General features: G+C 43.1%; 2 protein-coding genes across 5 annotated transcripts in view; one reads left to right on the top strand and one right to left on the bottom strand.

The window, feature by feature from the left end:
- Nucleotides 1-22197, top strand: part of LOC129592239 (uncharacterized) — a 35124-nt gene extending 12927 nt beyond the window's left edge. For both annotated transcript variants that reach the window (XM_055488219.1, XM_055488218.1), the window contains one exon: nt 21518-22197. In XM_055488219.1, coding sequence (XP_055344194.1) covers nt 21518-21957 — 440 coding nt within the window. In that variant the 3' untranslated portion in view covers nt 21958-22197. The remainder of the gene's footprint in view (nt 1-21517) is intronic.
- On the bottom strand, nt 5951-11188 carry LOC129592235 (uncharacterized). Of its 3 annotated transcripts, XR_008690952.1 has the most exons (4): nt 10711-11188; nt 6618-10650; nt 6410-6553; nt 5951-6304 (listed from the first exon to the last, which is right to left on the bottom strand). XR_008690952.1 is itself a non-coding variant. In XM_055488214.1 (3 exons), exons 1-3 carry the CDS (start codon nt 8091-8093, stop codon nt 6287-6289), a joined length of 1638 nt encoding a protein of 545 aa, XP_055344189.1. In that variant the 5' UTR covers nt 8094-8295; the 3' UTR covers nt 5951-6286. The 3 variants fall into 3 exon arrangements, 1 of the variants encoding a protein (XP_055344189.1); XR_008690951.1 differs by having other exon boundaries at nt 6410-10650; XM_055488214.1 differs by lacking the exon at nt 10711-11188 and having other exon boundaries at nt 6618-8295.
- Nucleotides 22198-23321: the final 1124 nt, after the last annotated feature.

Genomic DNA, 23321 nt, shown 5'->3' with positions numbered 1-23321 from the left:
AAGCTCCTCCGTGTAGTTTGTTTCATATCCTTTCTCAAACGTAAGCTTCTTTTTGGCAAGTCGCACATAATCTCCAACAGCAAAACCAGGAGGTTTAATTGTATCCATTTCATCTTCCTCAAGCATTTTACCCCGTATCACGCGAGCTTCTTGCACGTCCACTTCACTTGGCGCAAAACCGGTAGCAGAGTGCACGCTATTATTATATGCTGTGACCACATCGTCCAGCACGTCCAGGTATCGGTATGTCTGTTTCTCTGTCATGTAAACGTAAAGTCTGTCCTTGAGTGTTCTGTTGAAGCGCTCCACCATTGCACACTTTATGTCATCGTTCTTTGTGGTAAAGAAAGTAACTCCACAGTCGCGAAGAAAATCTCTCACTACCTTGGCTGTAAATTCCTTTCCATTATCGCTCTGACACCGCAGCGGTGGTGTACGTAAGTCTCTGTAGATTTCTTCCAACGCTCGAACAATCTCACTTGGTTTCTTTGATTTCACAGGAATGGCCCATGCATATCGCGAAAAACAGTCAATGCATGTTAACAGATACTTTACTCCGTCGTTCTCTTTGTGAAATTTCTGCATATCGGCAAGATCAATTTGATGTTGATCGTTTACACCGACACAGATAATTTTTCTCCGTTTGAATTTTGAGCGGTACGGTCGATGCTCGGTATAGGTGTCTTTTGACTGCAAGTATCGTTCAACTTGATCTTTGTAAAGCCGTGTTTACTGGCTTCCGTGTAAAGACGTTCCACTCCTCCCAAACTGCCCGGATTGGAGGGATCCAAATATAGATCATCCAGTGAAACCATTATGCATAAGAGATCCAACCACTACCTGTCTGATGCTGTGTTTTATGTTTCTTTGTTGGAGGCTGATTATCGTTTCTTGCTTTCTTGCTGCGTGCTGTAAACATTTCATCGGGCTTGTATAAGATTGCCGGGACCGAAATTTTATTTGGCGCCCTATATGTCAATGCTGGCTTGGTAGCTGGTGCTGGCAAACTGGCTTGCTCATATGTAAGTGCTTTTCTGGCCGCAGGTGCTGGCAAACGGGCTTGCTCATATGTAAGTGCTTTTCTGGCAGCAGGTGCTGCAATTCTAGGCTGCACATAAGTCAAAGCCTCCAGTTGGTGAGACGCCGGCAATTGTGGCTGCGCATATGTGATTGCTTTTCGACTTGCACTGCTGGGCAACTGCGGCTGCTCGTGCGTTAAAGACGGTACTGCGGCTGCGGGAGCTAATGCATACGAAGATGATAAATCATCATCGCTGTCCGGCCATTCTACATTTGGTACAGACGTGTTGTCAGCCAAAGCCAATGTAGGCGAAGGACTGCGTATTTCCCAGTACGGATTGCCAGCTGGAAGCAATGGAGGATTCTGATACACCAGCTGCGGATTTTGATTGCCGTATGTGATGGCAGGCAATGCAGGTCCTTTGGTAATCGTAGACACATTTGGATGACGCATTGTACTGGCTGCATTTCTCGCACGGTTCTGCTTAGATATCCGCTTATTTTTAGGTTGAGGTTTATAAACATGCCGCACAACAGACTTGCCCGGTGCACTGATATACTGCGGGACTGGAACAGGATAATAAACAGGATCCTTTTCGATGTAATGAACTGTTGGCTGTATAGGGTCCGATTGTGTTTGACTGTCTGCCATGAAAGGTTTGGGCGCAGCAACATATTCAAATAGCGGTGCGGTATCCACTTGTGCTGCGTGATCATAAGTAACACGTGAACTAGCTGGCACAGGCGGAATATCTGCATGGTTTGGGGTTTGTACAAATGTCTGCGGCATTGGATTTGATGAATCAACAAGTTTGTGTTCGGCACTGGTCTTTGGACCTTGTGTTAAATGCCTCTCAATCTCACTGCTAATTTGATAGGCCTTTGTCCATGGTGTTGGACACGGTTTCATCACCGTATTGTATTCGCTCTCCGGTAACGAGCACGAATGTCTTCATTTTGCTATGAATGTAGATAATAGCGTTCCTAAAATTGGCAATAAAGCACCGAGAAATCCACCTCTTTGCTGTAAAATCTCCTGTTTTCGTTTTCGCGGCGTATCACGGCTGGCCAGTCGCTTAATGCTTGCTGCATACTTTCTCGCTTGCTGGAGTTGTGATTTGCTTAGACCACTTGGATTCTTCAACAGATTCAAACATGCCTCTTCCATGGCATTGACTTGTTTCTTTGTGCAATGTGCAAAAAGGCCTCTACGCTGAATGGGTGACATAGCTTGCAGCGCTCGCACTATGTCAAAGATTTCACTCGGATTCATTCTGTATAAATGCGTCGATGAGCAAAAATATGTGATTGAAGTCGCAAGTTGTCCGGAGTTTCAAGTCGTAAATTTACAATCAAATAGCCGTACTGTTTCTTAATGGCCTTTTTGTACGCATTTTCCAAATGTTTCATTCCTAGTTGTCGACTCAGCACACGAATTTGCTGGATGTCTCTCACACTTTTGAACAAAATCAAGTACTGGGCATTCAAAGCAATGTCGCGCATGCTTTTCCCTTGTTTGAACAAGTTCTGCGATATAAATACAGCAGTGACATTCTTATGGTGCACATCTCGCGTGAAAAGTGTTGAGGCTTTTACATTGTTGGCTAATTCTTCCATTAGATCGTCAAGTATTAGTAACGTTGGGACATTTGGGTTGAAAAATCCATCATCGAACAGTTTGTTATAGTCAGAGACTAATTCAATTGACGAAGGAAATTCTTTGAACGAATTCTGCCAAGTTCCGTACGCGTATACTATACGTTTCGGACACGGGTAAAAGTGTGCATGCGGTGCTTTAAGTAACTCCATTATCAAAGTGGATTTACCAGACATTGTTGGGCCGCACACATACACCGAGCATGGTGTTTTGAAGCGAAAATCAAAATTTACACGTTCCATTTCCCAAAAACAGTATTTTGATGGTTGCATGTGATTCAGATTTGTAGAATGGCTTAATGAGCAAATTCCCAAAACAGCAGTAGATTCAACCTGGCCGCAGACAAGTTAAAACTACCACCGATTTGGAGCATTCAGCTCTCTTTTTTTTAACATTTTTTCAGAATAAAAACGGTAGTTTTTCGTATTAGAAAATTGTGTTCAATAAACTACCAAAATTGCAATCGGAAAAGTGCAAGGAAAGTCACATTATTACATGCAAAGTCTATGGAAAAAACAAATCGAAAAACTACAAGTTTGCGACATAAAAAGTACGCAAAAATATGAACAGTGCACATCGAATCCGTACATTTAGAAGATGTCTTCTGGCCAAGTAAAGGCATCACTTGATCTGTTTGGACAATGTGCAACTAATTTCTCGCACTGTGTTAGAGTGAATACGGGTTCTTCCAACTTCTCCTCGTGCTCCATGGCGACTTTGCCAGTTTCTTTGGAATCCTTTCCCCACTGCGCAACCAATTTATCGCACTGTGTCAGCGTAAGGGCTGGCTCCTCTTTTCCGCACTTCTCAATTGCATGCAGCCATTCTTCCATGTCGTTGCACTTCTCCTGCTGTACTGTTTGGCTTACATCAATCTTTTGGGGAATGGTTCGTTTTCGCTTTCGGGGTGTGGTCTGTGTGCCTTGACTAACTGTTGTGCGGCCCTCTGATTCACGCATCATCTCTGCTTCCAAGACTCGCACGAATTCATCAATGTCAGAATTGATGGATTTGCGCTTCTTGCGCACGGCACTTACATCGAAGTCAGGAGACGGCGGTGGATTGGATGGCAGTGTGGCTCGAAGACGGTCAATGCAAATATCCACTGCTTTCACACTCTTGGCGCCTAGGATCGTACATTTTCCGGAACCAAAACTTTCACGGTTATACCCAAATCGGCGTATCGCATTTTGCCGCGTCAAACAACTCCGGTTCATAATACAACTTCTGTGCTTTCGCGAACTTATACAAGTTGATCGGATGCTGATGGTCGTACGTAGCCATAATATTCGCAGTGCGCTTGCTAACGACATTGGCAGTATAGCCAAGATGTGTTAAACGGAACCGGTATCGCTTCAACAATGTGCGTACTTCTTTCTCTGAAGTGCCGCCATTGATGATTGCTTTGCCTGAACTGAAAACTTGACAATAGCTACCATCATAGGATGTCAGATTAAGCGCCTTAAAATCCTTCACAGATGTACACTTGGTGGACGATGCAATTTTCTGCAGATCAAACTTGCAGTCAAAGACAACAACGGTTATGAAGTGGTGAATCATTTTTATGCAAAGCAGGAAAACCGACAATGGACTAAAACTGATGTCTGATGCCCTGCTTCATGGTCATTTTATACGTTTTACCCGATCGTTCCTACCACTGAACGATAGTTGGAATTTCCGTTCGCAGTTAACCAATCCAAAAGCAGACTACGCCTATTTGAGAATTCCGGAATTTTCCCGTTTTCAGAGTGCTACCCAAAACCACGTTACTTTCAGCCTGGCCGTAGACAAGCTAAAAATAACGCAGATTTGGGGCAACGCCCTTTTTTTTTTTTCTAATTTAATTCAGCAGCACATGAACTATTTAAGCTTTAGGAACGAGTTGAGTGAGTAACTTGCACACACTTCGGAAATTCCGGTAGCCCAGCATGATTGAGGCCCCTTCAAGGGAGATGGAAATCGTGCGTCCAAAAGCGGTATGGTAAGCCAACTTGATGTCGATGACAGCATCGTCAGCATCCTTAACATGTGTATACTTCGGGGGATTGTCCAATGCATGCTGCATCCAAACCATGTCGGATTTTTCCTTCTTTCAGCAATAGGAGAAGATTGTTGATAGCGGGTAAGTCCAGTATGATGCCCTTCTGTCTGGCAGTCATGAGTCCATCAGAGGCAGGGCTGCGGGCCAGAAGGACAGTGTTGCCGATAGTATCGTACCACAGTGAAGATTTGCTGGTGATCTCGTAACACTTGACGTTTCCGTCCTGAAACTGATACTTGAGCTCGGGGAAATCCATTGTAAACGGAGAATTCAGTATTGTTAACTGCTAGCAGTGCAAAAATGAAGCAAGTGTGAACTTTCATCGACTAAAATACCGTGCAAGATAATGCTTAACATGCATCCGTCATATTTACTTCTGCTTATAGGAATAGCATAATTAAGGATATGGAGGACAGATATCTACTCCACCAACAGCCACAACTACTGCATCATCCGGCAGATTGTCCAGTTCCATATCGGAATTAGTGTGCGATCCATCAGAATGATCTTCTGCATCGGTATCACACCCACAACGGAATATCAACGCTTTTCGATTCCATTGAGTTTTAGCCCATACACTCAACTGTTCATCGACGTCCAACACATTTCTGATAAACTTTTTACTGGCAAGATAGTTCAAGTGCTCGCATGACCAGCTGTATCTAGCGTGGTGTACGTTAATATCTTCGAACAAGCCTTCAAGTCCTACGCCACATGTGAAACAATGCAGGCGGCCTTCACCAATATGGTAGAAGCCGGCGTCAGCCATGTAATAGATGTCCAAACCAGGAAAATGGTTAAGATTCCCGAAGAAAGTTTCAATGCGCTTATTCACATCGGCCATGTTCGAGTTATAAATCACCACGTCGTCCTGATAGTCACGACGAACGTGAGTAAACGTAGGCTTAAGATCCTCAGGGACAACCATTTTAGCAGAATGTGTGGAGAAAAAAAACATTAGAGTAAGTAAGGATGCCTTTTTACCCGATAGGTCAGTACCCGCATACTGTAAGTCATAGCATTCATCATATGCTTCTGACAGTTCAGAACAGTGAACACTGGCATGTAGATATCTGTCATCGGTCTGTGATACCTCAACTACAACCGTGTCAGATTGTCTGTGCCAGATCAACCTAACACAGAAACAGATGAGGTTTTTTTTCAGTAGAGCGAACGGATGGTTGAAAAGATAGTGCAGAACTTATCATGCGCAAACTTAACCACATGCTTGTTCTTGGTTTGGGAGAAGTAAATACAGAAGAATCTCCCAGTTTTGAATGTTATGTTCAAGTTATCAGTCCCGTCACCATGCAAGAAAAGATCCATCGGCTTACGTTTCAAAACAGAAGAGTCCAGTAACTCTTGAACAGTGTCGTCAGAAATGCATTCCAGTATACGCGAGACGATCGGTGCAGATAATTCCATGGCAGTATACACAAAGCGCTGGTCTCCTTCGGTCGAAAACGTCTTGCAGAAGGTAATGGCTTTGGACTTCTTATGGAATCCCATGTACGAGTCACGCTTGTTCTCGTACCACATGGTTGTGGCATCCTCCAGATACAAATCCATCACGCCGGCTGCGGGTCCTGTGTACATATAATGAATTACAAGTGTGATATCCTGAGTGTCGCACAGCATTTAACTTCCATAGACATCTGAACTATAGTCTGCTCAAGCAGTGTCTTCCTTACCGGCTTCTTGAAACCGTACGGAACTGTGGTGAAATCTTCCAACAAAACCCGTTTGTCGTACACCATGCGCAGATGCTTCTTCAAGCGGACAGTGGAAATCTCTTGAGCTTTAAAGTTCCGCTTAATGTACTCAGGGTACACAACCTGTGTTAAACCACTGGAATCAATAAGAAACTAAAAGAAATTTAATAACATAACTGATACGTACCGGCATTGTAGCGCCTTTCAGGATTTCGGTCAACTTGTCAAAGTCAAGGTTCTCTCCAGTGCGCTGCAGATCATCGTTCAAGACATCTTCCGTGTACCCGTTCTGAGTCATGCCTTTAACTTTCAGCTGAATCCGGCCGGTGTTTGTTTCATAACTGTAGACTTTGGGACCACAGGAGACAAAGCGTACAATATATTCATCTGGTTTCAACTCGCTGCTCCATTGACCAAGTCCATTACCGACTTCTGGAAGCCATTTGCCTTCTTTGTGAACAAAGATGACAGAGTCTGTGTCAAAATACAAAAGGCGCGGTCCAAGCTTGGCCATGGTTCTGAAAAGCTGAATGCGGGCATGGCTGGCAGTGAAAGCGGCAATGGCAAGATTCGCACAGTTACTGCCTTCGTTGTAGTCATCTTTCTGCGAGTAAGTAACCATCATGCACTCTGGAGTCACGGCGTGAGCGCTCTGTATATCAACAGATTTGGATCTGACTAAATCCAGATACTGCTTCACGGAGTAGATGAACACCGTCTGCTGTAAGTTGTCTCTTTGGCCAAACTTGCCCCAAAATGAATTTAACATCAACTTGGCAACTGCACGTCTTGCGGGATTATCTTCAATGCGATCAATGTCTAGCAGAATTCCATCGCGCAAGGCAACTTCTTGAACATACAACTCTTTTTGACGTTGCGTTGTACAGCCGGCGGGGAATCCACTTGCTTCCAACTTCTCCTTCAAGAATTTGTCCACATATTCTTGAAATAGACCCGCACGCTTTTCGTTCCAATGCCAAACTTCGTAAATTTCCTGCACTTGATAACCCTGTCGCAGCGCCATGTGCAATTCCGAAGTGCAAAATACTCCTTCAAAACTTCTTTCCTCATCGGAATGCGAACAGTAGTCGTTTATTCCGTTTTCAGCACAAGTCCGGCACAAAGTGAACACAAGCTTACCGTTGAAGGTGGCAGGCAACACAGGATATCGAATTCTTGCAGGTGGAAGAACTTTGCATTTGACCAAGCCAAAATATTCCGTCACAGGTTTGAAGTTGGACACGATGATCTTCGGATGTCCAATTGGATACTCAGCTTTCTTGTTGACGAACGGGTACAAGGACACGATGTCGTAATGCAAAATCTGCTCATCATCTTGGACTTCTCTGAACAAACACGAAGCGTTGGTACGGCCACCTTTGAATGCATCGCGCGGTTGCAATGGATCACGTAGATTCTGGTTTAGGAGGAATTGCTGTATATCCGGATCCTTTCTTTCACGTAACCACTCGCAAGACCACTTCTCTTCCACATTATAACCCATTCCTTCCAAAAAGAGTTTCTTACGTATCCACTGCTCGTACACTTCTGACATTTTCTTCAAAGAGAACGGTGCCCGGTCATCTTCATTGGTGCATTCCGGGTGCCCATGATGTACGCAGCCGTTATACTCGTACACTGTCTGTGTCCGGATCGAATCCATCTACGAAGTAGCGATTGATTTTCCGCTCTTTACCATTCCTACCGTGCTCGATGTTTGGATGACTCATGCTGGTCCATTCAAGCCACTGCGTTGCTTCGGCGCTTGTCTTTCGATTCGGCTGATAACCGTTTGCAGATATCACGGCAATTTCTTTAGCCTTCCGCAGTTTGGTCTTGTAATACGTTTGACAGGCGGAAGCTATGGTAACGTTTTGAAACGGGTCGACGTTGGTCATCTTGATGAAATTTTCACGGAACTGGAGAGCACATTTCCGCAGTAAAGTAACGTCCCTTGCACAGTAGTCGGACATTTCCAGTCGAAAATCGAAAACCCCTTTAAAACATGAGATATTAAAAAAAAAAACCTACCTTTCTTTTCCTTCTCTTCTGCATGCCACTGTTCAAACTTTCTGCGATCCGCTCGCTTCAAGCCGCCTACCATGTAATCATCGACAGCGGGAAACGGAAGCACTTTGTCCCAGTTTCCCGGCTTGTTAAAGCGATGAGGAAAATCGCCTTTGGATTCGCAATCGGTCAGACCAACAGCCTTCGGAAAATTGGATAATTTCGTCATGACAAAGTTAAGAGTGTCGCGCGCCCTGATTTTCAAAGCCGGGTAACGGAGATCAAGAAGCTGACTCCCGCGTCGTATGACTTCAACTCCTTTGAGGTTGTTTTCCAAAAGGTAAAAAAGTAAAAAGTGTCCGTCGTAACCGCGAAAGTTGTGCGCAATCAAGGTGTATCCACGATGTTGCTCTGAATAAACCCATTGGTCAAACTCTTTCTGAACGTCGTAACCTTCCATTGGCACATTATCTGGAGGGAAGCGAAACTCTTCTCCACTTGTGTATTGTGCCACGACGTAACAAGGCCGATGGACCCCCTCCGCGTCCAAGTGAGTTTCATAATCGAAAAAGATGTAATTTGAACTCGATCCATGGGTACGAGGCTCCAACGGTTTAAGATAGCACTTGTGCGTGGCTTGATCTACCCACTCCTGGCATGGATGGCAAAACATCTCACCACATTCGTGCTTCTTGAATTTCCGATTGAGTAGACTTACAAAAACTCCACAATCTGGGCAAATGAACAATTCCGTACAGTATGGCCGACCGTTTTTGCGTGCTTTCTTATGTAGATCATAGCACTTGTTGTTATTGAATTCACGATTGCAATCCGTGCACAAGATTCTGCTAGTTTCTTCAGGCTCGACGCATACCTCTCTTGGGCGATAACATTTGGTGCATTTACCTTGGCATCGATGCTTTTCTTTCTGAACATATGCCTTGTCACACAACTCACAATAATACCCACGTCGATGAAACCTGGATGGACTGGTTATCAGATCGAAATGGCCATTTTCGTACAGAAGATAGATGGTTTTCAGCTTCCCTTGCCTTTCGGGACACCTGGCAATTATGATGTTCCCCTGCTCGGCTCCAACAACTTTGATCTGGAACCCCTTAAGGACAGTTGTTTGGAAACGTTCAATGTCGTTTAAGGAAAACTTTGTTCCGACAGTAAGTCCCGCTTCTTCCACTAGTTCCGCTGCGAGTTCTTGCAGTTTCTTATCTCTTTTATCAGTCAGTTGCTTCCAGTTTCGTATATTTTTTGAAGGATCGTGAAAAAACCGTCCGAGCACAAGGCATGCAGGCAAACACAAATTATAGCCGACATCAACCTGCACAATGGAGCGCGCAAACCGTTTCCTATCGTGTGTCGAGTGAATATGCTTACGCACAGCAGCACCTCCGGCGGGGATGACCGTACGTTGAATAACAAGCCTCAGAGAATCATCAATGCAGAAAAGTCCACCCGAGTTGATCTTCATTACCATCTCTGTCAGGTCGCGCGGGTTAAAGTTGCTGAAGAATTGCATTTTCAGGTGCATTGGATTCTCCATAGTCCGGGTAAACAATGTTAAGCAAACAGCATCGTCCGGCAGCAAATCTTTTGAGCAAGCTTTCCAGACTGCCTTAAACACTTCAGGCAGCGCTTCTGGGGAAGTTACTGTATCAAATTCTTGCGGCAGTGACTTGATCTTCAAACTGTAGAAATACTGATGGTGATTGAACTTCTTGTTGTGGTTGTGACTTATCTTCTGGAGGGTAAAAACTTTAGACCAGTCCGATTCCGAAGGTATGGATTGACCTGATTCAGTAACGTCAACAGAAGGATCTTCCTGAACGGGTCGACTGAGTGATTCCTGGGACGGAACATGATTTGCCACGATAGCTTCTTCCATATCGTCGTCGTTATCCTGCGTATCGACGTCCATCGATTCCGCACCACCTGACTGAATATTTTCGCCTGCATCCAAAACGTCTTCCACACAAACCTCCATACGTTCAAGCGCTTCATCGGATTGTGTGGCTGGCGATTGAGGTGGTGTGTAGACTTGCGACCAGTTGAATGGACTACCAGGCGGTGAATAAGGATTGTAGAATTCATCGAAATTATATCCGTAGTCGTCAAAGTCGTTGTCGTTATCCATGAGATCATGATCCATGGCAGCAATGTAGTTAGTATCCACTTGATTCAATGTTGAAGGCTCAGAACTACAAAAGAAGCCCTTGATTAGCTAGAGTACTGCTTACACGTAGAATTCTGTGCCATACCTAATATCTGTGACCAAATTTAGAATGTAGTGGCAGCCAATTTGCTTCTGGATCTTGTTACGCAGGGCATTGCTCTTTTCCAACGTTGTATGACGGGAGTAAATCATTTGCCAACCAAACAGCTGGATTTCGACAGCTGTGTCACGCATGGCAAATCGTATATCTTGGCCAGAAACAACCTGTACAGAAATCATAATACAAAAATGAATAAAGAAAGAAAATATCAATGCTTATCTTTTCCAAAGTGGTGTTGATAAAATAACGAGACAAGTGCGTGCATGCTTCACTGAACAATGTTGCACCATGTTGTACGCTGTCCGGCAGCAGGTGCTGAAAGTCTTTAGGTATCTCCGGCCATTGTTGATGGAAAAAGTTGTACAAATCAGGGTACGGCTTAGACTCATCCAGAACAGCTTCGATGAAGGCGCGGCCAATGAATTTGGACGAGCACTTCTTGCCACTTGGATTGAAGAACATGATTTTTATTTCTGAGCCTACGAAAGACATGACATGACATGACATCGTTACAACCGTAACACGAATCCCTACCGTTATTGATTAGCACCATCACGGACACATGAAAAATGAGATCTTTGTGCATTTGCTTGTTTGTTGTTGACACAGGAATCAAGAAGCTGCCTCTCGTTGCAAGCATCTGAAGAAGACTCTTCAAGTTGACACAATTCAGCGATGCAGCAAGATTGCTGAGCGACCAAGAGTCGGTAAAATCCCGGTCCGTTACATAACGATTGTATTGGTCAGCATGGAATGTTCTCGCCACGCGAACACCTGAACCATGAGCCAAAGCACTGGTAACTTTATCCAACTGCTTAACAAACCGCTTTCCAGGATAGTGCAGCGTTTCTAGCGCATCCACAGCCCGTTTAGCCGCAGAACATTCTTTCTTTGCGAATTCTTTAAAACTCTTGGAAAGATACGAGCAGTGTTGCAAGATATGTGCGCTTAAAGGCTTGACAACCATCGTTCCGCATCTTGGACATTGTCCGCTAAATGAAGCAGACGATCTTGGTGTTGAAAGGACAGGTGACTTTTCTTTATCCATTAAGATTGTTCTGCGACTCCGGTTTCGTACCGGAACTTCCTTGCATCGTCCCATAGCGGCCTTCAGTCAAAGAACACAATGTAAAAAAAAGAAAAAAAAAGGCGCGCCCGATGAAGTTGAACCATGTCTTATCATCTAAAAAGTTGTGCTCAATGAAGCTGTACCATCTGTTATCACTTTCCGAAAAAAAAAAGTTGCGCCCGATGAAGTTGAACCATGTGTTATCATCTAAAAAGTTGTGCTCAATGAAGTTGTACCATCTGATATCACTTTCCGCAAAAAAAAAAAAGTTGCGCCCGATGAAGTTGAACCATGTGTTATCATCTAAAAAGTTGCGATTGCACAATCAGCAGCGACTCGGTTTTCACGTCAAACATGTAGGAAAGTTGAGAATCTCGTGTCGAACATGAAAAAAGCTTGAAAATATCGTGTCACGTGTTTAGAAAATCTCGGAATATCAAGCAACAGTTAAGAGACAGACAGGTGGAATGTTATGCAGCATGTGGTAAGGATTATAGAAATGCACCTGGCGTGGCGCCAAGCAAGACGGTAAGACAATAACAATCTTGAAAATGTCGCGTCAAGCATAAAAGCAACATGAGAATGTCGAGTCATACTTGCAAGAAAGACAGTAATTAGGCAGCTGGAATCTTGAGAATGCACCTGGCGTGGCGCCAAGCAAGACGGTAAGACAATAAGATTCTTGAAAATGTTGACTCAAGCATGAAGGAAACTTGAGAATGTCGCGTCAGAATTGCAAGAAAGACAGTAATTAGGCAGCTGGAATGTTGAAATTGTCATACAGAGCACGTGGGAAAGTAAAGAAGCGAAAGTCAGAATGCACCTGGTGCGGCGCCATGCACTTTGTAGGACAATAAGAATCTTGAGATTGTCGCGTCAAAGTTGAAGGATAGAAAGAAATTAGACAGGGGGGATCTTATGAAACAACTTGTGCACGGTGCCAAGAAGGTATAACTTTGTGTAACTAAATGTATGCAGGGATGAAAACTATGAGAAAGTGCGGAAAAGAGTAATTAACACATACACATTTACTTACCTTTTGGAATTCCTCCGAAATGCGGACACTTCTCCACTCCGCTTGCGCTAACACGTGCTGTTCCGTGCCAGTCAATCAGTACAAGATGAGAAAAATTCCACAATCAGTACAGATCCGAGTGCAAAAATAACAAAACGTGGACATCAACGTGGCAGGATGCAATGGCAACTCGACTGGCTGGTGTGGCACTAGCACGATGTTGCATTGTTCTGGGCTTCTTTCCGGGACGGGGGAGAGCTGCTTCGCCAGTAACAAGATTGCATTCAAAATTTGCGCTCCCCGGATTTCGGCTTGGCTGCTTACGAACGGCGGCTGTGCAGGGGAATCTCCGCCCTTACCAGTACAATGCATATTGTCACTATAGGACTCCAAGTAATCGCTGCGATTTCCGTTTCTCGATGTTGCTTTAACGAAGAAGGCTCCACACGGGAATTTTGTGATTCGGGCCTACAACAAGTACAATATACTTCATAGTGTTAAGTATAGTATAGAAGTAAAGGATAGCCGTTGCATTGCTGACGCCATCAAAACAATAAGAGAATCATGTACTGCTACCCTCTGGTATAACTTGAAACTATTCATTTGGGAAAATTAGCCCACCGTAGAGTCAGGAGTTACAGGCAGTGTACAAGTACTCTGTAGTTTAATACGTTATCCATAAAAAAAAACACCCCACTACCAGTTAAACTACGTATCACGTACAATTGCACATTCACAGATACCTATACGGTACTGCATTTACATATGTGCGCATCACCGCGGTAAATTTGCTTAACAAATTAAGATTAGGTTTATTGGAAAGGAAAAAAATTTTATTATGCGGATTAAATTGCATGATATCTATGCTATTATTATAAGGAAGACAGTTTGAAGAATATGTATGTACTTACGCATCTCTTTCGTGCGTAGTGTTATGTTATGACTTGCTGCGGTTACCGGTATACCACAAGTTATTTTATCACAGACATTATGAAAGATATTATAGAGATTTTATTTGAGTTGCGTTTGAGTTACTTATGTTTTCTGATAGAAAGTAACCGGTTAATTACGCTTCAGGCTTGCGTTCTAACTCGTTATCTCGACAATATTAATAACTCGTGTCAAGTTGAACAGTTGAAAATAACAGCGTAGGTCTTGTTCGTATTATCACACTGCAGCGCGCATGTTTTAAAATCGCGTTTTACTGGACAGGGGACACCATAAAATCCTCTTATTCGCTGCATCTTACGAGAAGCGCCTCGGTTTAATCACCGTAAAAGGTACTAATTACAGGTACAATGTACTGTACGTGCACCAAAACTTGAAAAGCATTGTTTTATGACATTCTGCAGTTGCCAAATGTTTGGTAGACGATGGCGTGACAATAGTTTGTACGCGCAACATCCGGTTGGGGAGTTATTGCTGTAAAAATATTCGAAAAAGTTTAGAAGCATTAATTTGTGCGCTGTAATAAAGGTCTCACCGCGTAACGCTCTTTTTTCAGATATTACACATAAACGTAGATTAGTACGAAGATTTTTATGCACCGAACCAGAGTTGTAGCATTTTTTTTAACTTAACAAAGATCTTACAAAGTATACAATTAACAAAGCCATCGGATTCCGTTTATGCGTTCATTTATTATTACCATTACAAAGACAAGAGATACTTTCACGATGCTTAGATTTACAGAAATAATCCAAATCAAGGATACTGAAAACAATTTTATCACATAGTAATAAATAGCAAACATAATAATAAACATAGATATATTAATATGATGTATTGATCAATTGCAGGTGATAATAAACGATGTACTACATAATGTTCGTAAACACGAAGCCTATGCAAACCGATATTTTAGAGTTTCAGTTATCCTTAAATTATTTAGTAACTGCTTATGCAGAGAAACCATGATTTGCATGCACAGATCTTTACTACCTGTTGACTTCGTCCGTTTTTTTGCAGCGCGTTCAAAATTAAACGAGCATGAAGAGCAAGCGGTTACACGGAATCACATAATTCCATAAACAAAATCCCATGAAAAGTAAACTGAGACACAATAAACGAATGAACATTAACGCAGTCCGTTTAATACGCTACGTATGTTAAACGTAACATTAGTACTGCTGTCTCTACTCTTCTGGCAGTCTGCACCGTTACTGTGTGAAGAACTTCGTACTTACGGAAGTTACAGCACAAAAAGTGGGAATTCGACCGCGGTTCAAAAATACAGTACTGGTACTAAACAAACAGTCTGCAACGGTTGCACCTGCATGGCACATCATTGATGATCTTTGTAGGTTTGAATACAGCAGTGTCTGCTTGCAAAGACCTGCATAGGTAATTCCATCGTACTGTTATCACACATTCAATCGTAAATTCGCACTTGATAAAGCGATACCATTATTACGGATCAATATTCTACAATATTACTAGACGCACCCGGTCGATCAAGGTGCACCACGTAACAAGTTGAAAGGGCGGCGCTTCCGAAAATAACCGGCACCGTACTGCACGAGACATTTCAAAACATGCCGAACCCGTGTAAGCGGGAAAAATCAACTGTCTGTATATACTATGGCAGCTGTTTTGAAGATACAGATACACCAACAGATACACCAACACCGGACGAGACACAGATACACCCGACGATAGAAACTGTGCGCTTTTTACCTGGTTACTTTAAAAACGAAATTGAGTCGAAAACTGTGTTAACAGAATCCTTTCAAATTTTAAGGTCCATTTCAAATCCATTGGCTGCAGCGCAAGAGGCAGCTCCTATTCTGAAACTGTACGGAGTATAAAGGTGACTATTGGGAATTCCGTGCATTGCCAAAGTTAACACGCGAGCAAAAGCAGATCTCGTAACAGGTGAACCGTTGGAGGTGACAAACAGGGCTTTGTGCAAAATTCTTAGGCTTCTCCGCAGTCTTAAGTAATTTTGCATCGCCCGTACAGGACAGACTGACCGATTAGTAGCCGACAAATAAATCCGACATCCGTCACGAAACTGATCAGATTTAGATGACCGAAGATTAATAATGAGCTTCGATTTCTGATATGATATGTCCGCTAAACGTAGTGAATGACCACCAAGTGACGGTACAACCTCACCAATGCGTAAAAACCCGAAAAAACACAAGGTATACATACACCAGTATAATTGTTTTTCAAATGATGATAAAATAGCTGACCGATCAATATTGAGCTTGATGATGCGCATGTGATCGATGGTGATTGGCAATCTGCTATCAACATTAGTGCCTCGTAAGCGCTTAAAACCGGTGAGGCATTGTGAAATATTCGGTGTACTGAAGTCAATAGGTGTACCATTTTCTTTCAGTGAGTTGTGAAGAGCGGATAAATAAACTTTAACAGACGAATAAAAAATACCACAGTTAAAAAGGAATGCAATATACCGTACTACTACGTCCTCTGTGATGCTCAGCGGAGATAACCGAAACAACTGGCAAAACTCAGTAAATTTATTTATGCCACTTCGATAAGTTTTTCTAGAGGAAGGTGCAATATGATGATACCGTAAACTTTCAACCGTTTTGTTAAGACAAGCTAACGACGAAGCAGATGATAATTGTAAAGATCGATTAACACATTTTCCGGCACAGACAGCGGATTTAGATCTGCATTCGGCGCTAGGCTGGTAAATCGCTTCATCTGAAACCGGGATAGAGAATCAGCAATGTTATTGTTGATACCGGAAATGTGCTTAATTGTGATTGTGAAATTAAGCCGAGCTGCAATGGCCACCATACGCCGCATTATTTCAAGGACAACTTTGCAGCGAGATTTATAGTGTTCCCAAGCTTGCGAAGCGCCGAGATTATCACAGTGGAAAATTACTTTCCGACCGCTTAACTGTTGTCCCCATAATGTCAGAGCGACAAGTATGGGAATCATCTCAAGGCACTCGATTGATAGCTGTGCATTAAGTATAAAGGCTGGCCAACGTATCTGAAACCGTGCTCCACTGAAGTATCCGGCGCAACCGATGGTAGCAGACGCATCAGTGTATAACTGAATCGTATCACAGCGAGTCCAGTCCGGTTCAAGAAATTTAGCTGTTCCGTTCCATTTCGGGAGAAATTCAAGCCACCAGTCAACATCTCTCTGGAAATCTTCACCGAGCTTTACTTCGTTTTTAGTTGCACTCTTGACCAGTGACAATTGCGAAATAAGCCGTCTTGTGAACAGCCGACCAACAGGCACGCATTTAGAGGCGAACATAAGAGAGCCTATTAAGCTTTGCAGTTCAGTACGGTTGCATGCGGTTTTAGACTTCCACGTGTTAAGAAGAGCAATGATTTCATTCAGTTTTCCATGCGGTAAACTAAACGTTTGTGCAACGGAATCAAGTACAATTCCAAGAAATTTCAAAGAGGTAGACGGGCCTTCAGTTTTCTTAGTAGCCAGAGGGACACCAAGCGCTGTGCACAATTCGGTAAATTTAATCATAAGCGTGGAGCAGAGTTGCTTATTAGGTGCTGTTGCAAAAAAGAAATCATCTACATAGCGCAGCATAAAGATATGGCCACTGACATTCACAAAAATCCAATGTACTGCATCTGAAATTAGACAGAATAGAAACGGTGAAGAGCGAGAACCAAAAGGAAGGACAATATCGAAATAGTAATAACCGTTGCACATACGAGGGTTGTTAGTTTTGTTCTGTCGTGCGTATATTAGTTATGAAATTAAAAATATGAAATTATTATTAAAAAGTAGAGCATATCATAACTGTAATAGTAGGCTAATGGTCGAGTCAATGGCCGCTCTCGGTGGCAGTCAGCGTGAGTCAGAGAACGACTCACTCGCACCAAATTTAATTCGCAGTTAAAAAATGGCGCATTAACACCTGAACGTTGGCTTGCGCTATTTCGCATTAAAATTTTAAAAAAAATTGGGATGCAACCCATTGACTATCTGAAGTGCTTGTTATGTTGGGGATTAAATGTTCTTCTGCGTGAACTACTGACCGCTTGTCTTGTCGTTTTTATTCTGGAATTTTAACAAGGGATGGCGAGAGCAGATCGGAACGGTCTGTTTGTTGAGGAACCTAAAATAGCAAGCCATCCTGTTGCGCTTGGCAGACACCGATCCCCAAATGTGTTTGTCCGATGGATGGACAGGGAATCATAGAGCAGATCCCCAGTAACAGAATCTGTATTGAGCGTGGATCTGATTTTCAGCAAGGCGGAGTACCGTCGGGCACCACTTGCGCTGACTAGTGGTTACGGGTGCTTTTACAATTAATGCTCCTTAACAAAGCCAAACTTCTTTCATTTAGCCATCAATTCTAAGACTACACTCACGACAGATCCTGATTTGCTTGGCGCCATACTTGGTGGAAGCAGCAGAACAGAACAGGGTTCTGTCAATGGAGTGCGAGACCAAGAGCCAAAACGCATTCGAAGAAACGTTTATGTTGGTGCGCCTCGCAGCAATGAATATATTTGCAGAAGCCTTTTCTGTCGGAACTAACTATCAACCGCTTACAGTAATCTGCAAATACCTTGACAACTTTCTTTGAAAAAACGCGAAAAAATGGAGGCGGGAGTTGGTCGACCGGTGTAATTGGCACCACAACGGACCCAAACCAAAAGCCACTAAATATTAAAAAAAATTGTTTTGCTTAATCCTTAGTTCGGATATTCATGTAACCTATATATTTGATAAGCTTGATCCTGCACAGGTTCAAAATTTTTCCGAATGGGAAAGATTCGTTGCAGAGAAATGAAATATCAAAAAATAAGAAAATTAAACGAAATTTCCAAGGTGTCTTCGTTACAAAAATTTATAACTTTTTTGTATCATATTTACAAATCTGGCAACAGATGAAAACGATGCATTAGAAGTTTAGTAATAGTTATATGAAAATAATATAGTAATTGCAAGAATCCAAAAATAGATAAAACTAATACGACAGAACATAACTAACAACCCTCGTATAACCCAATAAGTGCCAATCAGCAGGTCTAAGAGGGACAAGGCGAAAAGCATGCTGAAGGTCAAATTTAGCCATAAAGGCGCCTATTCTCAACTTTATAAGCATGCGTACTGCGTCGTCCACTGTGCAGAACGCAAGTGAATAATCGTCCTTGCTGATGTAATCATTAACACTTTCACCTGGAGGCCGGGACATATCCATCAATATGCGGAATTTGCCGTCCGGCTTTGGTTGTACACCTAGCGAATTAACAATGAACACTGGAAATGGCGGACTGGTAAATGGACCCACTGAATGCATTAAGGATATTTCCGTATTAATCTGCGCTTGTAAATGCTCCGAATACATGCGGGCAGATGCGGCATTGGGTGTGGACAAGCTTCGATTAGGGCCGCGATAGCCAATATCTGCGCCGTGCCGTAATATGTGCAATATATAAGAAACATATTCCTGATCTGGATGTTCGATAAGATGGCTTGCAAAGGCTTCAGCTTTCAACGGGGTAATGATGTCACTGGGCACTGTTGCTTGCTTTTAATTTGCACTGGAAATCGCGGTCTTCACGTTGACCACAGTTGGCGCATCGGTGTTGACGACCGTATCGGCAGAACAGCCCGGCAGTGCAGTGACCTTTATTCCAGAGGTGGCACACTTCGTCCACTTTTGCTCCCCCGCTACCAGCGGGGAGGCTAAGAAACTACTGCCCAACCCATGAAGGACGACGGTTGCTGGTGCTGTTGTGCAATGTCGGACATTCAGGTCTGATGTGTCCGAATTCTAAACAATTATAGCACTGAACTACAGTATTTTTCACTACACCGCCTGTGGGTTGACCAGCGTCATGCCCAAGTGGTTGCATTAAATACTCGGTATAAGCATCATCATTTCTGCGTAACCACTGCATTGCATCATTCGGGTTACGGCACACAGCTAACCGGAACTGCCGGTCGTAGGCAAGCCACTGGTCAGTAGTGATTCCTTTCAGTGCCGCTATCTGCGCGATATGGTCTACGTACTTCATCATGGGTAGGTCCAGCTCAGGGTATATGGCACACCGATACATTTTCAGCACTGAAAACGCTCTCATCCACTGAATAAAGTCTCGAATCTGCACGGTTTTACCAGCTGGATTTTTTGACGTAGACGGCATTTGAGGAGCACAGCTGAGCAGTAGTAGATCGGGAAGATGGACGAATTCCTTTTTACTGAACAGCTTCGGCAGCAGAGTATTTTCGACTGGTAGCAAGAGACTCTTAACGTTCTGCGGTAGAGCCTCAAGTACTGCTGCAGCTTTCCGGGTTACAGCTATAGCACTACTAGTACCAATGAATTCGATCTCAGTAGCGCCATCTGTATTGAAATCTTTACCTGGATCGGAAACAGGAGACATGTCCCGTAGGTGGAGCTGCGGTGCATTTACTTTGCCGGCGTCCTGGATTCGAATCTTGCGAGTTCTTGGTGAGAAGGATCGAACGCTATCGTCAGTAGCAGGGACGACTTTCGCTACCGACGCCGATAGGTCCGAAATTTGCTTTTTTAGCTGAGCAAGTTCTTGTTCCACCGTTGGTTTCTTTTTTGTGACACCTTGACTAACGCCCACACGTCTTCCTGCAAGCCGCTTGCTTCGCGTAATCCCGCGACCGGTGCCACGTGGTCGCCCGCGTCCGCGGTTTGGAATGTCAGGTTCAGGTGCCATCAGAAAAAATAGTATAATTGCAAAACGAGAGAATAATAAGGGAGCGGAAAGATAATATCCACCGGGTAAATGTGTAATATATAGGTATAAGCAGGAATATACAGCTGGAACTTATTCACAGATCGTCAATCACAATGACGTGAATAGGAACGTCCGTAAATTTGTCCGTAAATTAAAAAAACAATGCAAACCGAAACTATAAATTCAGGATGCAGCCGCAACTGATCTGAGACTTCGAACTTAACAATCTGTATGCACGTATCCGGAGTAGCATCAATGCTAACCCACAACAGGACTGTTGCTAAGCAATGAGTGCCAGTTCAATACAAAAGAATCACTTCCGCTCGAGAAAATTAACCATAATTAAATGCCACATTTAATTTTACATTAACTTGAGACAAAGGCTTCAATTACGTTTTTGCTGCTGCTTCGAAGTCCCTTTTTGCTTTTTGTGCTATGAGATACCGATTAACTGTTTCCGATCGCTGGGAAAAAAATCCCAAACACCTTGTCGTCGCCTGACGCCAATGCCCGTCAACGGGTTAAGAGATTTGTTGACTTTATCCTTACTTTCACTGGCGGTTTCATGATGTCTTTAATTTTTGTAATCTTAGAAGTTTAGTTTACTGCCGATTAGACGATAATTTCAAAATTGGATAAGCCTCAGTTTTAATGTATAAATAATAGTGATTGTTGTAATAATTTAAGTACGAAACAAGTATGTGTTTCTTAACTGAAAATCCGAATAAGCGCGAAGCATCTAAGTATTATGAATATTTACGCATGCTGCACTATACGGTGATGCTGCAAAAAAACACCACGTACCGCATCGAACCAATGAATTAGGTATGTGAATTAAATTTTGACAGAAGGAGTGGTTACTAGAGAACTTTTGCGTATCCTGGGACACTAGCTGCGCAGCGTTCTACAGGCACGTAGCGTAAGACAGGCACATGGGTTTTACAGGCGCAAACGTGATAAAGATTTGTTTCTTGACGCAAATGGACTTGCGCAATTAAAATATAGCTGAATATTTTGATTTAGGACCGGAAAATATAACGAAAACGGATATTCTGGAAGTCGACATCGAAAAAGACACTGCATTCCGAACTTCTTCCGTCCGAAGAAAAATCAAGGAAGAAATTATTGAATATAGCAGTACAGGCTGTATTTCGCCTGACAAATCCGTGGAAACCGCTTCGGAAATTTTTGGGCGTCCATCCGAAATTCTGTCCAGAAGCGGCCGCAGTGCAAGATATCATTGCCAGATTTGCCGGTTATCCTGGGACAAAGAGGAAGCGTTCTTGTTGCATTTTACCCAAAAAGAGCACGAACAGTTGTTCGCCTCCGGGGTTTTCTTATACTGTACAGGATGTAAATTTAAAACCAGAAAACCAGTAAAAATGGGTAGACACATTATTGATTACCAATCACAATGGGAGCTGCGCGACGGTAGCATGCATTCCGTTAAAATTACCCATTAAGATTCTCGTGTTAAATTAAGTATCGTTTCCTTGATATTATGTGTGAGCGTTTGCTAACCTATACGGTGGATTTATCGTGATTCGCGGGCATTTTGCCGGGGCTTGCGAAGTTCGATGATTTGAAAAACGGTGTCAAATTTTGCTTTTTTTTTGCTGTTTGAAATTGTTCTGCAGTAGTAGTATTTTGCTCGTCAATTTCTGTTGATAACAGAGGCTAATAATTTTAACTACTGTCGAGAATGCCCGAGAAAAGAGAAATTCCATTCAACCTGCAGTAAATTATAGCGAGCAGAATAAGTATGCAGCATACCTACTCTAACATGCAAGTGATGCAACGTCTTGTATGTGCAAAAATATTTATAAATATATATGTACCACATTGCGAAGATGAATTGGTGACGATTTGTGGCTGCAAATTTGAATCAGCTGCTGCATTTTCAGCTGCTTAGTTCGCAGGAGACGGTCATCACTTCAACCTTTTCCTGTAGTAACGTGCAAAGAACCTTGGGGCACTGAACAAAGGCGAAAGCGCGCCATTGATGACGTAAAGGCAAGGCAGAGGCAGAACAAGTTTTTAAAGCAATAATGTGTTGATTTCCAACCTGCACACAGTTCAAGCAAATGCCATTTACGCTAAAATTTGGTTATATCCAATAAGTAGATGATGTGGAATAACTCTTCTAGCTCTATAGATCTCCAAACGTTCCCAAACCAGAAGCCGCGTTTCCGCGCTGAAATTCCACACTTATGCGTTGCCACAAAAATTTAGTGGCACGCGCTTCTCCGGTTTTCTCTTTGGTATGCCGGCCAACTTCATTGATTAGCCGGGTACCGCCGTCGCAACCTCAGATTGTCTCGAAAGCCAATGGTTGGAAAATATATCGCTCGGTTGGTGCCAAATCTGGGTTTCCTCTTGGGGCTTCCGCGCTATCTGCTGCGGATCCCATTGCTTCTGATGAGTAAGTACTAAGCTCCATAGGCTGCGGTAAATGTATTTCGGCTGATCATCCTTGAAAATCGGTGTACTATACTAGCTCGAACGAAAGAAAAAAGTTATAATTTGTAATCATAAGAGTCATCAACCATAACTTGTCTAGCCGTGACACGGAAGCGGAAGTAGCGCGATGGGTTCACGCCATATACTCCGTACCGCCATGGTACAAGCAGTGAAAGGAGTACATGCTGCATGTACAAGCCGATGCGGATAATTAGCACGAAAGAACACGTGAAAAGTCTTAATTCTTTGGTTAAGCTAAGCTACATATTACGGCGCGCCACGCCCAAAGATGTTACCGATAAATGGAATTGGCATGGAGGGGCATACCAAATATTCAGGAACACTCGTATTAACGAATCACAATAAC

This window comes from Paramacrobiotus metropolitanus, unplaced genomic scaffold (assembly GCF_019649055.1).
Source record: "Paramacrobiotus metropolitanus isolate TYO unplaced genomic scaffold, Prichtersi_v1.0 Parri_scaffold0000051, whole genome shotgun sequence".
Taxonomy (NCBI): Eukaryota; Metazoa; Tardigrada; class Eutardigrada; order Parachela; family Macrobiotidae; genus Paramacrobiotus; species Paramacrobiotus metropolitanus.
Note: the sequence above shows the minus strand (reverse complement) of the source record. Positions and strands in the feature narration are given on the sequence as shown.

Excerpts from the sequence above, each read along its gene's own strand:
- LOC129592235 (XM_055488214.1), bottom strand. The coding sequence starts at position 8,093 with ATGGATTCGATCCGGACACAGACAGTGTACGAGTATAACGGCTGCGTA. Across the intron at positions 6,554-6,617 it reads TGAAAGGCGCTACAATGCCG|GTTGTGTACCCTGAGTACAT; the intron begins GTACGTATCAGT and ends GGTTTAACACAG.